Source organism: Paramormyrops kingsleyae, chromosome 12 (assembly GCF_048594095.1).
Source record: "Paramormyrops kingsleyae isolate MSU_618 chromosome 12, PKINGS_0.4, whole genome shotgun sequence".
NCBI lineage: Eukaryota > Metazoa > Chordata > Actinopteri > Osteoglossiformes > Mormyridae > Paramormyrops > Paramormyrops kingsleyae.
The window spans coordinates 11724413-11741046 of record NC_132808.1 but is presented as its reverse complement, the minus strand read 5'-3'; the positions used below and the strand labels follow the sequence as shown (position 1 = coordinate 11741046).

Here is a 16634-nt window from a genome sequence, read left to right as displayed (position 1 = left end):
TGTTACCTCGGTCTTGTCCAAGACCGACTCTCAACATTTCTGGAGCCAAGGATGACATGCAATGTGCTCCAAGGTTGGACGATTGCTGTGATGTTCCCCTAGGCACCAGTCCATTAGATCCCGAAATTCTGAAAACAGACAGTGGAGTTGGGACATTATTCAAAGTGAGAAGGCTCTGTCATCAGGCGTGGTCAGTGTGACATTGCTAATGTGTGACTAACCTTCTGAGACTTCTCTGGGGAAATGCAGAGACTCAGCTTCTTGGCTGCAAAACGGTGCCGATCCACACACCAGGCGGAAGAGCATTTCTCCGATAGCCATGGTGCTGTAGACGGCATTGAAATCCCGCAGAAATCTCCCCAGGGACTCATTCGCAGCTGCTCCTATGAGAATCAGAAAAAAATATGAGATGAGAGAGATAAGATGCCACAAGACGCTGATAATCTCACTTTAAAAGTCACTTATGACAGAAAGCAAACAGTTTTATAGGAGTGATATTTCTCTATAATTAACATGATTTTTTTCACTAACCCAAGTACTCTGGATCGAGGCTGCCTTTCAGAAAACCTCCACATTCAAAGTCTATCAGCTTAACCTGTAGACTTTCTGTTTGGATGAGGAGGTTTTGGGCCTTGATGTCCCCGTGCCGGACACATGTGGCTACGTATGTGTTATGTTTCAAAAGCTAATATTTGTTGTATTTACAGTCATATGCAAAAGTTTGGGCACCCCTCAATAAATAACATATTTTGGTCATTTTTTAATTGAAAAGATGTAAACACAGTCTCTGTAGGAAATGGAAAAAATGCACAATATTTTCCCCAAACATTGATGCATAGTTACTTTTTATGTCATAAATTGAACAAAGGCAAAAAATAAAAACATTATTGTGGCACTCTGCAAAAGTTTGGGCACCCTACATAATCAGTACTTAGTAACACCTCCTCTGGCAGATATCACAGCTTGCAAAACGCTATAGCCCGCTAAAAGTCTTTCAATTCTTGTACTTGGGATTTTCTCCCATTCTCTCTTGCGAAAGGCTTCTAGTTCTGTAATACTATTTGGTTGTCTTGCATGCACAGCTCTTTAAAGATCTACCCACAAATTTTCAATGATGTTTAAATCAGGGGACTGTGATGGCCATTCCAAAGCCTTCAGCTTGCGTCTCTTGAGGTAGTCCATGGTTGATTTCAAGGTATGTTTAGGGTCATTGTCCTGTTGTAGAAGCTATCCTCTTTTTAGCTTCAGCTTTTTTTTACAGATGGTGTGATGTTTGCTTCCAGAATTTGCTGGTATTTAGTGGAATCCATTCTTCCCTCCACCCGTACAATGTTTCCTGTGCCACTGGCTGCAACACAACCCCAAAGCATGATAGATCCACCCCATGCTTAATAGTTGGCAAGGTGTTATTTTTTTTTAAATGCTGCTCCTTTTTTTCTCCAAACATGCCTTTGCTGATTGTGTCCAACGAGTTCTATTTTAACTTCATCAGTCCACAGCACTTGTTTCCAAAACGCATCAGGCTTCTGTAGATGTTCTGTTGCATACTTCTGACATTGGATTTTATGATGGGAATGCAGGTAAGGTTTTCTTCTGCTGACTCTTTCATGAAGGTCTTGTGGAATGGTGCACCACCACTCCTGAGTCTGCTAAATGTTCCTGCAGTTTTTTTGTAGTCAAATGGGGGTTTTGATTTGCCTTTCTGACCAGCATATGAGCAGTTCTCTCCGAGAGTTGTCTTGGTCTTCCAGATCTCATCTTGACCTCCACAGTTCCCCTGAACTGCCATCTCTTAATTACATTTATTACTGTGGAAACTGCAAGCTGACAACACTTTGGTATCTTCTTGTAGCCTTCTCCTCCATTGTGGGCATCAATAACTTTCATTTTCAGAGTCTTACACAGCTGCTTAGAGGAACCCATGGTTGTTGAGTGTCCACAAGTGTGTGCACAAGGTTTGAAGAGTCAGAGTATTTGTAAAGCTTTGAAATTGGCACCAGCTGACATTTACTAATGACAGCTGTCACCATGCATCAGATCTAACAAGCTGATTAAGGTCTGAAACCTTGTAAAAAGAATCTTAGACTTTGGAACTCTTAGGGTGCCCAAACTTTTGCAGAGTGCCACAATAATGTTTTTATTTTTTGTCTTTGCTCAATTTATGACATAAAAAGTAACTGCATCAATGTTTGGTGAAAATATTGTGCATTTTTTCCATTTCCTACAGAGACTGTCTTTTCAATTAAAAAATGACCAAAATATGTTATTTATTGAGGGGTGCCCAAACTTTTGCATATGGTGGGTTTGGGACACAAAACTGAGTGGCCTGCATCACCCAAAGCTGTTGGCTCCATTTTTCTTAGCATTAGCTGTTGGCTAATTTCCTGAAGGAGTTTGGTCCGAAGTGCTGCGATATCTGCCGGACCACCTCCAGTGGCTCTCCCAGCTGCGGCTTCAGCTTGTCCTACAGATAATGAGAGATGGACAATGTCACTGAATGACAAATTCGCTGTGGATGTAGAGTTAAGTTTTGAACTGAGACATATGCAAATACCTGGGGTGCTTAGTGACAAAATATAGACTAAAACTACTAAAAATATCTACTCACAGTGACACAGCATGACACCTCAGTGTAAAACTAATGTGAAAACATGACCTGAAAGCTAAAACTGTAGATGCTGCTATGCATCAATCTGCCATGTTTCTGACATACACACCTGCAGCAGGACTTTCCCTCCTCCCCCTTTTCCTGGGCGTCCCTCATCCTTGCTCGGTAAGCGGGATCTCTTCCTCCCTCTCACTCGAGACTGAGAGACTTCAAAGAAAGGTCCCAGGAAATTAATATACACTTATGATGTGGTGCGTAGATGGATAGACATTCATGGTCAGTATTATGGCCCCAGACCATAGTAAGTGTGGTGGGGCTTGGAGCTTACCGTGAGCAGAAGACTGGGGTACATGCAGGATTGCAGATAATAATAATAATATGCAGTATGTTTCAAAAGCTAATATTTGTTGTTTTTATATTTATGTAAATTGATTCAAAAATCCTACCATTTCTTTAACTTTTTTATTGTTGTTTGCTATTAATTAACCTATGACATCAGTCTGGTTCAAATCTCCAATGATAACTTTGTCACATGACAAACCTTTAAAGGGGCCCTTCTGGGTTTTGGCTGAGGATGTCGAGGGACAAATTCCGAATAAAGCTTCCTCCTCCCCCTTTTTACTGGACATCCCTCATCTTTGCTCGGTGAGCGGGATCTCTTCCTCCCTCTCGAATGCGAGAATTAAAAGAAAGGTACCAGGATATTAATGTCATACATATATGAAGTAGGCATTCAGGACCAATAGTATGGCTCCAGTGATAAGTGGTTAGAAGATGAATGGATAAATAATTAACCAGTAAGAGTATAGGAAAATATCTGTTTTTCCAACAGGTTTTTGAACTTTATAATGAACTGAAATCAGGCATTCAATTATTGATGGCAATTATGAAAGGTAAACTCAATGTAGAAACACAGGGCTTGCAGTAACAGCGCAGTGGCAGCAACGAGGCATTTCTCCGATAGCCATGGTGCTGTAGACGGCATTGAAATCCTGCAGAAATCTGCCCAGGGACTCATTCGCAGCTGCTCCTATGAGAATCAGAAAAAAATATGAGATGAGAGAGATAAGATGCCACAAGACGCTGATAAACTCACTTTAAAACTCACTTATGACAGAAAGCAAACAGTATAAAGGAGTGATATTTGTCTATAATTAACATGATTTTTTTCACTAACCCAAGTACTCTGGATCGAGGCTACCTTTCAGAAAACCTCCACATCCAAAGTCTATCAGCTTAACCTGTAGACTGTCTGTTTGGATGAGGAGGTTTTGGGCCTTGATGTCCCCGTGCCGGACACCCTGATCCTCACAGTGAAAGAGGGCCAGCAGCAGCTGTAGCAGTACCAGCTGTGCCAGCTCCTCACTCATGTAGCCACCGCGTTCCATGCAAAAGTGATAGAGGTTCAGACACGGCTCAGGTCTCTCCATCACTATTGCATGGCTTGCACGATCGCCGTACCACTCAACAAGCTTGACGATGTAGGGGCAAGCCGGAGGGATGCTCAGCTGCTTCATCAAAGCCACCTCCTTTGGCATCTTTCCCCCAAGTGCAGGCGGTGAGGTTGTTGAAGCAGATAAAAGAGACAATGCAGGGAGCAGAAAACACACTTATCCCTTGTTAAATGTTAGTGTGTCGTCCTACAAGCTACTTACTATGTCTACCTCTTCCTTTTCCTCTCTGCGCACTTCTTTGATTGCAACCTGGGAAGATTAGACATGATTTTTATAGAGAGAATTTGCACATAACCAAACATAAAAAACTGACATAAATTCAAATGCACTTCTTATAAGAACATGGAATCCATAAAGACTGCACATACTATATATGTATATGCATGTTGAGACCTATTGTAAGATATAATATCTTACTGGTAATCCGTCGTCCTTCCGGATTCCGGCGAATACGCTGCCAAACCCTCCACTACCAATTAGAGCCCCTCTAGAGAAAAAATCCTCCAGTCGTTCTACAGCACAGTGAAGAAGAGTGGGACACAAAACAATACTCAGCAGCTAGTCAGGGTAACATCCAAACCGACATATATTAGTTATTATCTAAAACCACAAGCAACCAGAGAAGAAACTTTAAAGCATTAATATGAATATTTTGGGAGCTTCATTTACATTTTAATTTAGATATGCAACCCCACATATAAACCTTTAGAATTAGAGGTGGTGGATTTGGGACTCAAAGTTGAGTGGCCTGCATCATCCAAAGCTGCAGCCTCCATTTTCCTTAGCCTCAGCTGTTGACTAACTTCATGTAGGAGTTTGGTCCGAAGTGCTGGACCACCTCCGGTGCCACTCCCAGCTGCGGATTCACTGTAGCCACTTTGTCCTACAGATAATGAAAAATGGACAATGTCACTGAATGACAAATTCGCTGTGGATGTAGAGTTAAGTTTTGAACTGAGACATGCAAATACCTGGGGTGCTTAGTGACAAAATATAGACTAAAACTACTAAAAATATATATCTACTCACAGTGACACAGCATGACACCTCAGTGTAAAACTAATGTGAAAACATGACCTGAAAGCTAAAACTGTAGATGCTGCTATGCATCAATCTGCCATGTTTCTGTCATACACACCTGCAGCAGGACTTTTCCCCCTCCCCCTTTTCACTGGGCATCCCTCATCCTTGCTCGGTGAGCGGGATCTCTTCCTCACTCGAGACTGAGAGACTTCAAAGAAAGGTCCCAGGAAATTAATATCATACACTTATGATGTGGCGCATAGATGGATAGACATTCATGGTCAGTATTATGGCCCTGGACCATAGTAAGTGTGGTGGGGCCTGGAGCTTACCGTGAGCAAATAACTGGGGTACATGCAAGATTGCAGATAATAATAATAATATGCAGTATGTTTCAAAAAACTAATATTTGTTGCATTTATATTTATGTAAACTGATTCAAAAATCCTACCATTTCTTTAACTTTTTTATTATTGTTTGCTATTAATTAACCTATGAAATTAGTCTGGTTCCAATCTCCAATGATAACTTTGTTACATGACAAACCTTTAAAGGGGCCCTTCTGGGCTTTGGCTGAGGATGTCGAGGGATGAATTCTGCCTTGTGAATAAAGCTTCCTCCCCTTTTTTATTGGGCATCCCTCATCCTTGCTTGGTGAGCGGGATCTCTTCCTTCCTCTCGATTCCGAGACTTAAAAGAAAGGTACCAGGATATTAATGTCATACATTTATTCAGGACCAGTAGTATAGCCCCAATGATAAGTGGTTAGAAGGTCAATGGATAAATGATAAATCAGTAACAGTATAGGAAAATATCTGTTTTTTCAACAGGTTCCATGTACCATCAAAGTTCCACATTTTTCAGCTTCATAGCCGATATAATTCTAGAAATATACACTTTGGTTATGCAGAGTGCTCTCAGTATTTGATATTTATACAGTAATGGTTATAGTATGCTAAATCAGCCGGTAACATTTGCAGGGAAAGTGTATTTTTATTTCACATTATTGTTGGATATTGAGATAAATTAATTCCTCGTAAATCCAATACATCACATCCAGTAAGTTCAGCACAAGTTATTGAACAATTAAGTACCTAAAGGATATTCTGCTTAAGAAGTGTTAAGATATACTGAATGGCAAAATGTATGTTAATTTAAAGAATGGATATATTTTAAAATATGTCACTAAATCCTAGCTTGCCTGAAGACTTGTTAATTTCCATGTTGTACTTTGGGGAACATTAACCAATTGTGCAAAGTTTGGTGACCCTGCCATCAATAGTGACGATGTTGCTACTTTTAAAAGGGTCCCACTTTATAATGTTTTTGTGATGTCACAGAATTAAAATAACATCAGAATGGCAGATGACATCATTGACCTGTAAATGATGTCATACTTTTGAATACCAATGGGAGCAGACTTTAGCTCCCTTGAACTTTGAGTAGGTGAAATTTGATTTGTCAGAAGATAGGACCTAGGTTTGAGGACATCAAATGTCGCCAATTGCTTTAGTGTGACCCCATGACTATTTGATTCAAGTTTGGTGAGTTTAGCTTCAAAGCTGTAAGAGTGGCAGCAGTTTGAAATTCCTCCCAGTATTAGTCAATGGGAAAATGGGGTGTTTGACAGGACATCCCAGTAAGATGTAAGGTGGGACAGCTTAGAAAAGAACAAGCAACTCCAATCACTATGAGACAAAGAAGTGTGGAAAATTTGATGGTTGTACTTTTAGGAGGAGAGGCGTATAGAATATAGGGGGTGGAGAATAATAATAATAACCAGAAAAAGAGCAGTAAGTTGGCTTTTTTAAGCCAAGATAATAATGTTGTTACAATCGCCAGTATATTGTTTTTATCGTTTGGGTATTTGTGCTGGTGGCGGGATGGGTGTGTCTTCCTTGTGCAGGCCCCACCTAACCCGCCGGTTTTCTTTGTCTATATGGGCCCCCCCTAGATCATCCTGCAGCGTTGGGGGGGGTTGGGGCGTGCCGGGTCACTGCAGTGGGCGGTGGTCCGTCCTGCTGGGGGAGGGCTGGGGCCCCTCCGGTGTGTGGGGGGCCGTCCGCCAGGGTGGGGCCCTGGACCCACTTTCCTCGGTGGGGGGGGGACTGGGGGGCTCGCCACCTGTCCACCCTCTGCGGGCCTCCCTCTACCGGGGTTGGGCACCCCCTTAGTCCCTCGCGGGCTGCCTCCTGGGTTGAGCGGGTGCTTGTCTCGGGGACGCATGGCCTGGGGGTGCGTTGCAAAAAGAGACAAATCGTGATACTGTGTGACAACTGTGCTGCACACAGCAGTGACGTTCGTCTGACCAATATCAAGCTGGTGTTTTTGCCGCCGAACACAATGTCTCTCATCCAGCCCATGGACCAGGGCATTATCGCAAACTTCAAACGACATTACAGGTCGTTGGTTCAGTGACGCCCCGGATACACACGCTGCAGAACTGGCGAGGAAGTTAACGATCCTGGACTCCCTCCACATGCAGAAGGTGGCGTGGAATCGTGTCACTTTGCAGACGACCGCTAATTGCTACAGGCGGGCTGGTTTCATCAAAGATATGACCGATGACGGCGTCGAAACGGGCGCCGAGGAAACTGACACCGCTGCCGATCTACCGACGGGTGTCACGCTACAGGGGTTCGCAGCGTACGTCGCCGTTGATAATGACCTGCCTGTATCGGCCGATCTCACAGATGCCAACATCTGTGCCAACGTGTGGGGACCGGCAGCGGACTCTGATGCGGAGGAGGATACCGCCGGGCAGACTGACGCTAATGACTGCCCCCGCCACCACCAGTGACGTTCACCGACGCTCTTCAAAGCCTGCGGACGATTCGTGCTTACCTGGAGGCCGGCGGCTGCAACGACTACGGAGTGCTTTACGGACTAACAGATCAGTTGCACGCACTAAATCATAAAAACAGCACTCAAAAGACGACTAAGGACTACTTTTCGTAGCATTAAACAGAACATTACGTGTTATGTGCTTGGACTATATTATGCTGTCATGCTTGCCGTCATTGCGGTATGTACAGAACATGTTTTGCTGATTGAGATTCAGTGTGTAGTTCTTGTACCGTCAGGTTTGTAGTGACGGGTATGGTGGGGGTGCACTTGATAACCACGTGGCTGGGTCAATACGGATAAGCGCACGCTCCGTTTAAGTGCAAGTTGTAGTCTGGACTGGAGGCCGCGCACTTAACCGGATTTGACTGTATATACCTGTATATAATACCTATTTGTAACATTATTAATTATTATTATTATTGATATTGTTGTTATAATTTTTGTTGTTTGCTGTCCTTAAAGTAATGAGTGTTATGTTATGTTTCTTATGGTTGTTTGTATTCTGTATTCCCCTACACTTAATTTTCTCCATCCCACCTACATTATCAGTATTATTATTTCTGCATACCTTTGTTTTCTTTTTTTTGTCTCCCCATGGTGATTAATGTCTGTTACTGTTACGATTGTTGTTTCTGTATCTCCCCCCACCCCCACCTTTTTTTTTCTTTTTTTTCCACAGTACTAGGACGGGTGAGTTCGGAGCGGCCACACTCTTTGCTCTTGAATTTAATGTAAAATAAAGTTGTCCTCCGAAGAGGGGGGGTGGTGGTGGGCAATGAAAAATAATAAATAAATGGGGCCACTTTTAAAGCCTTGTCCGACGACTCCTCGAGAGAGACCTGTTCTGTTGTTGTTTGTACATCTGTATTTGACTTGATTTACCTCTGTGTGTGAATTAAGTGATTGTCTGCGAATTACTTTCTGCCCAGCTTAGACTATGTGTGTGTTTTCCCGCTATATACAGTATATATTGCCTCTTTGCAAATAACACTTGTACCCGTGGTTAGTAGGAAGTCGGTGCCATTTATGTTTATCTGTTTTTCTCCTGGTTTTGGGTTAGATAGGGAGTGAGGGTAGATGATGTATATTTCTTTTCTTTTCTTTGGATTAGGTAAGTTACTCTCTTTTTTTTAATTTGTAGAGTGAGATTTGTTTATTATTTTGGCCTTGCCGGCTTCTGAAAATTTTAACCACTTGGGACACAAAGATAAGAGCACTAATTAAATATACAGTAAACTTATCTCTGGTCTCATCCTCTTTTATATGTTGCGGCCCGACCTAGACCAGCTCGTAACAAATGTAAGTAACATTAAAAAACTATCACCACAATGTTATTCTGATCTTAGACAACTACAAGAGCCAGAGAATGTGCATGAAGAGCTAAAGAAACCTCAAAAGTGGACAGTGCATACACAGGATAAAAGGCATAAGAGCATTCTCCCATTCAGATATAGGACAGATACTTAAAGACTTCTGACTGCTATTTCCTATATTACGCCACTACTACTGAAAACAAATCATGACATGAAAATATCATTACATCCAAAGAATTCAAGGCAAAATTATAAAACATTTACATAACTAAAGGTTATTCTGCTTAACGTTGAGGAAGTTGTAAGATAGACTGAAAGATAAAATTTTAAATTTAAAGAATGGATCTATTTTTAAATGTTACATTGCCATGTTGTACTTTGATTTTTCCAAAATACCAGTGTGTATCAGCTCAGCTCCACGCAGAGTTCAGTTGACCACAAAGCAAAATTCTGTGTAGGTTTGCATGTAATGTTAAGTTGGGAATTACTAACATGTCGTGTACTGCAAAGCAAAATTTTAGAATGTAACAACATTGTAGAATCCTAATGTGCTGTCAACATACCGTTTGCTGATTGGTTGAAAAATTAAAAAGCCCACTATGTATTCTGAGCACTGTAATACACGACCTAAGATCCCGTAAGATTGCCACGTATTGCTTTTACGAAATTAAACATTAATGATGTAAATACAGAAAAGGTGAGAAAATATCTAATTGGAGAATGTAGAAAAAGCTAGCTAAAGATAAAAGAAGAACTTTTAGAAGAAAGGGTGTCTCAGAAGATGCCTGTTTTGCTATAAATAGAAGTTAATGTAGTTTAGTTTTCTCTTGAGAGTCGAGTTAACCAGTCAACCATTCCATTCAGCCTAGCCTTAGTGCTAATTAAAACACTCCCACTCCTATAGCCCCTCTGACCACAGCTTCAAACGATAGCAGCAATCACCTACAAATAATTTAATGCAAACCAATAAAACTTTATTTTAAAGAGCCTAGAGCATTACCGTGTTTTCAAAACAAATTTTTTTTAGCCGAGGCAGAGTGTTTCAATTTGAAAACTACCAATCAACTGTATTTTTACGCTGCTTATTTATGTAATTGACAGCATTATTGTTACGTGCCAGGTTATGGGAACATACTCTGGCAAAGTATGCTGTTGTGTGTGTTTCTTGTTCTGTGTTCGTCCCTAGGTTTTCCCCGCCCCCAGGCTGATGAGGATTTGACATCACCTCATTAAGAAGTCGGGTTGCAGGTGGGGTGGGGCTTCCTGTATAATAGTGCTCTGGACCGGAGGGAACTCATCTTCGGCTTCCCTGCTGTTGACCTTTGGTTGATGTTCTGTTGGGGGGTGCGCGGGGATAAGGTAGCATGTACGCGCACCTACGTAACTCCCGTAGGTGAATCTCTGTTAGACACACTAAGAGTAGCGGGCGGGCGCCACTCCATGTATGTTTTGGAGGGCCAGGCAGCTAGCCAGGGCATGTAATACAGGTAGTTTAGAGGTTTGTAGGGTTAGAGACTTTTGTTCTGTTTGTTACTTCCATTGTTCCCCGCCGCTGTGGTCTGTTTTTGTGGTGTTGAACATAGTATGAATAAACTATTAAGATGTTTACTATATATTAATGTGCCTTATCGTGGTTACTCACAACATCAGCAGCACCTACGTCATTACCATAACCCCCCGACCCTAGACCAGGGGGTGGTTTGTAACATTATCCTAATCTTGAAATCCCGGGGTCTCCTGCAGTGGCTCAAAACATGTTGCTTTAACGTTAAACCATCCAGACATTATACCACTATATATAAATTCCTCCTAAAATGTGCGCAAACTTGGTCATCAATTACAAGAAACGTTTGACCTCTGTGCTTGCAAACAAGGGTTTTGCCACTAAGTATTAAGTCTTTTTTGTTAGAGGGTTCAAATACTTATTTCACTCAATGAAATGCAAATCAGTTTCTATCTTTTATTTAAAGTTATTTTTTCAATTTTCCTTTTGATGTGCTATCTGTCACTGTTAAAATAAACCTACCATTGAAATGATACTGTTCTGAGACTTTTCATTTCTTTATCATTGGACAAACTTACAAAATCAGCGAGGGGTCAAATAATAATTTCCTCCACTGTATATATACACAGTATATATAGTTTATTGTATAAAATGTCAGGCTTCAGCCCCTTAAGTTACTGGACAAAACGGCGTAATGCACAAAGAATTTTAGATAGTTTTCAGTGTACTCAGGAGCAGCAGGATGTTTCCATGTCAGATTTCATGTCAGATTCCTTATTGGATCATCGTGCTGAAAATAATGAAGATGATGTCTTCTCAGACTGTATTAGTGATTCTGAGGATGTAATGAGGTAATGTGATGATGACCACAGTGTTCTAGTAGATAAATTCAATGATGCTGAATGCTGGGCTGCTGAAAATGAAACTGAGGAATGCACTCCAACATTACAAGGAGAACTTGCAGAATGGGTGGTCAGCAATAGCATCACTCAGATCTCTGGCTGCCCTTTTAAAAATACTGAATCGTTATTTTTCAAATCTGCCAAAAAGTGCTCAAATGCTAATGAAAACAGGAGCTGTAGATGGCATGCGACAAATTAATGGAGGGGAATGTTTTCATTTTGGAATCCTGTCTTATCTTGTCACAAAAAAGGAGTGGCTATACACATTAAACAGAGGCATTGTGACTGTGCCAATCAATATTGACGGCCTTCCTATTTTTAAAAGTTCTTCAGACCAGCTTTGGCCAATTCTAGGGCAAATTGATGGTGAAGTAGAGCCTTTTGTTATTGGACTGTTTTATGGGAAAAGAAAACCACAGTGCATTGATGAGTTTCTTTATGGCTTTGTTAATGAAGTGAAGGAGTTGGAACAAGGATTTTCAGTTGATGACAAAAATTATCATCTGGCCATTTCTTGCTTTGTATGTGATACTCCTGCTCGTTCGTTTCTCAAGAATATTAAAAATCATAATGCCTATCATGGATGTGAGCGCTGTGAACAAGAAGGGCAGTTCATTAATGGTATTTTCCCTGAAAAAAAAAGCCAGACTTCGAAGTGATGAAGAGTTTAAAACTCAACAAGACCCAGATCATTATAAAGGGTCAACTCCGCACAATGTGCTTAATGTAGGCTTGGTGACACAGTTTGTGCTAGATTACATGCACCTGGTGTGCTTGGGTGTCACAAGGAAAATGCTCTTAATGTGGCTAAAAGGTGATCTAACTTGCAGAATTGGCTGTCGTACAGATACATGTATCTCTGCAAATCTTGTTGCAATGGGCAAACAGATTCCCAGGGAGTTTGCAAGAAAATCAAGAGCTTTGTCTGAGATAAACCGGTGGAAGGCTACAGAGTTTCGGCAGTTTTTGCTTTACACAGGTCCTGTTGTACTTGAGGGAAGCTTGCCTGATGAATTTTACAATCATTTCTTGGCTTTCTCTGTGGCTGTGTATCTGATGCCCAGTCCCATCTGGTGTGATCATTACTGCAGCTATTCTGAAAGTCTGATGAAATATTTCTTAGACCAGTATGATGTGTTGTATGGACGAGGGGAAATGGTTTACAATGTGCACAACCTAACTCACTTAGCTGATGATGTGAGAAAGTTTGGGGCATTAGATAGGATATCTGCATTCCCATTTGAAAACTACATGAGGAAGTTAAAGAGAATGGTGAAGAAGCCTCAGTTCATCTTAAAGCAAGTTGTGAAGCGAATTACTGAGGAGAGAATTTTCAGGACAGAAGAACAGTGACGGAAGAGTTGGATCTGCAAGAAAGAACGACATGGTGCCTTTTCAGTCTGAGCAATGCATTAAAGCCTATTGTAAAGACTTCTTTGTATCAACTTGCACAGGAGACAACTGTGTGTCAGTAAAAGGAGAGATAGGTGTTAACAAAAACATTTTTTGTTCTGAACAAGAAACCTACATTGTCTTCCACAGATTTAAGAACCAAGAGTCACTGTATCCATGTTTCATGGACACTAGGCCTGCCCTGCATCCCTGCCTGTTCCCACTCGCCCTGCCCTGCATCCCTGCCTGTTCCCGCTTGCCCTGTCTTCATCCCTGCCTGTTCCCGCTCGCCCTGCCCTGCATCCCTGCCTGTTCCCACTCGCCCTGCCCTGCATCCCTGCGTATTCCTGCTCGCCCTGCCCTGCATCCCTGCGTATTCCTGCTCGCCCTGCCTTCATCCCTGCCTGTTCCCGCTCGCCCTGCCCTTCATCCCTGTTCCTGTTTACCTCGCCTGCCCTGCCTGCCACCTCAACCCCGCCTGCCTGCTCCACCTGCCCTGCCTGGTCCATCCCATCATCTCCTCGTCCTGTCCCTCTTTGTAGGACTGATCTCCCCGGCTTTGACCCTTCAGCGCCCGACCCGACTACAGTATTCTCCCGGATTTCCCCTTTGGCATTGTTTGTTATCGGCTGTGTCAGTCTCATTAAATCAGTCTCCTGCATTTCGGGGTCTGCTTCCTTCCTGGATTAGTGTTCTAACAGCAATGAATTAAGTGCATATTTCAAGCTTAGAATTTCTGCATTATAGAATCAAAATTTATACTCTCTGTGGTTTTAGCATCTGTGTTTTTTGTGTATGTTGTCTAAAGATTGTAATTTTCTATTATGGCTGTGTGATATGTCCAAACTCTCATGTAACATTTTAGGTCATTTCATATCTCGTTGATACATATCATGATATTGCACATTTTCTGTAGGTTCAAAGCATAATTTATGTAAAATTATCACATGGATAGACTTATGTCTTGATAAGTTTTGTCTAGTGCGTCATTCAAATGTATCAAATAGCTTAAATGCATTACCACTAACTGTGATTTGAAACACAATGTAATAAATGACAGAATATTTTATAAAACAATTAGCATTTTTCTGTTGTCACATAATATACATCTTCATTTTGCACAGCCCTATTTATAATTATATTATACTGTACACATTTTTTTCAATAGACCAAACAAGAGATTGGAGGAGCTGGGCCATGGCTGTGCTGGTGTAGCTGTAAAAAAAAATACGTCCATCCCTACCCAAACCTCCTCCTCGTCCAGTATTGACCTCTACCCCCGAACACACTTCATCCTCTTCTGAACAATCTCCTTCTCCTACTGCTGCATGTTCAGTCTCCTCAGCCAGCAGTAACTGAGCTACCAATGAGTTCTGTGACAGCAGTGTCACAGAACAGTCAACGTTATTCAACCTCAGAGCTCATTACAGGTATGGTTGCAAATGATTTGTTACAAAGTAATCCCATACCATAATGCACAAGACGTGGATATATTGTTATTGTACAATAACCCTAACAGCAATAATAATGATGATAATGATAATAATAATGATGCTAGCAAAAACAGTAGTGTTCTAAAGTACTACGAGTTAGATGTCCAATTTTGTTTTACGTGATGTGTAGACTAGTTATGGCTTTGGCTATTAAGACTAAAAACGGGTATACATTTTAAAGGTTTACCAAGTGCATGTCATAATACTTGCATACCATGCAAGTATTATGAGACACTCATCAAATACATAAAGTTGTGTTCACATGCTTTTATGTATCTATTTGATAAATTAATTTTGGGTCACCCAATCACTAGGCTGGCTCACCCATGGCCAAGGGACACAAACCCAATTTCCATAGAAGGAAATTCTTTTATTTTAGTCATATTCTAATCATTTTTCCGCTAAGTTGAAAAGTTGCGTGGTATAGCATTTGCAGTTGTAATATTATTAATGATAGAGAGTTATGGTAATTTTGTATGTCAAAGAGCCATGCAGTCTTTCAATTAGTCTCAAAACCCACGCACATAAAAACCACATGCTCACGATTAGAACCCCTCCCCTCAAATCTCTCCACGCGCTCGCATCTGCGCAACATTGAGTTTTGAGACTTTGGACGCGGAAACGACTTGCCATATGCATTTGACTTGGGCTTAGGTCTGTCTGCAGCTGACGTGTCGTCAAGCGAGATCTGCCGGCGGCCGCAGGGGTGGAATATAAACTGACCGCAGCCAAGTTGAACAACTTCTGCTCCTCGATCATAGTGTGCAACACCTGACTGCAATGGCAGCACTGCCAGAAGACAGGACTGGAGTTGAGCACCCCTGGTGTAGATAAAGCTTTATGACTATCACCTGCATGCACATTACTTCTTTTACAATAACCAACTCCTGATCCAAGCTGTTAGTAGTGGAAAAATATATAGTGTATAGTGCCCCTGTGTAAAAGGATAGCTGCCAGGAAAAAGATTAAATTCATGTATTTCAAGGATTCAAATTTTCTATTGTTATGTACAGCAGACTGTTACTTCACAGCCGTTATTCCATAATACGGTAAAACGTCTTCCGCTACATATCATGTCTACTGTAAACAATGGCAGACTCTAACACACCGCGACAACCTGCAAAGAGATTTGCTTTTCAAAAACAAAAGAAGCAGTACCGCGAGCACTGTTGTGTCCCGGAGTGCACTGCGTCTTCAACTTATAGCGCTGGCCTCAGTTTTCATGCTTTTCCACAAGACGAAGCCCAGAGGAGACAATGGCTAGTGCTAATTCGGATCGCTTTGTTGTGACTTCACACAGCAAGGTGTGCAGCCGTCACTTTCTCCCTGGGGACAAAGGAGAGGCAAAGTCAGGAGGTGGGAGGAGACGTTTGAAGAGGGGAGCTGTCCCAATGTTGTTTAAATGGAACAACTTCAAAATCCCCCCACCGATTCCCCGTGTGTGGGACCGTATTGACAGACTGGAGTTCTATTACGAGCCCCCTGATTAACAGTCTATGGAGTGTGCTGCTGTTGTGGTGGACCACGATTATTGTTCTGTCCCAGAACCTGCTGCTACAGACATGGCAGCGACTGAAATCCTGCAGCTAAAAGAACAAATGAGGTTGATGAGTATAGAGATGGGGGAACTCAAAATCCAGGCCACTTTCGGTTTACAAAGATTCGCAGGATTTGACGAGGACATTCGTTTCTACACAAGGGAAGTTCAAATGCTACTAAACTTGATTTTAATGTAGGCTAGCTGCAGTAGGCCTAGGCCATCTGTAATTAAAATACTTATTCCTTCTTATTCCTAGAAGTGTGAGGGTAAGGTGGGGAGATAGAAAGGCACACATATGTGCAACACACCTGTGATTCACCAGGGAGTGAGAGCTGCATCTATCTCCTAATTTATTGCCCCCCCATATACCTTACCTGTCATGTACGTCAGTATTGTTCTCCAGCTTAGTGATTTTACTCCACACACACACGCACGCACACACACACACGCACGCACACACACAACTTGCCTTTGACTCACCCGTGAAGAATAGCTGCAGCTACACCTACTGATAGTGAGACACGGAAAGACAAAATGTAAATGTTATGTAAATATGTT

The 16634-nt window shown here is 41.8% G+C and overlaps 1 protein-coding gene across 1 annotated transcript; it reads right to left on the bottom strand.

Annotated features, from left to right (window-relative positions):
* Positions 1–4: 4 nt before the first annotated feature.
* LOC111859315 (serine/threonine-protein kinase pim-1-like) lies at positions 5–15853 on the bottom strand. The gene is made up of 12 exons (XM_072718693.1): positions 15695–15853; positions 6999–7314; positions 5632–5775; positions 5201–5293; positions 4766–4945; positions 4480–4574; positions 4264–4311; positions 3150–3638; positions 2718–2815; positions 2336–2464; positions 222–383; positions 5–128 (listed from the first exon to the last, which is right to left on the bottom strand). The coding sequence occupies exons 5-8, from the start codon at positions 4836–4838 to the stop codon at positions 3480–3482; spliced, it is 375 nt and encodes a 124-aa protein (XP_072574794.1). The 5' UTR covers positions 4839–4945; positions 5201–5293; positions 5632–5775; positions 6999–7314; positions 15695–15853; the 3' UTR covers positions 5–128; positions 222–383; positions 2336–2464; positions 2718–2815; positions 3150–3479.
* Positions 15854–16634: the final 781 nt, after the last annotated feature.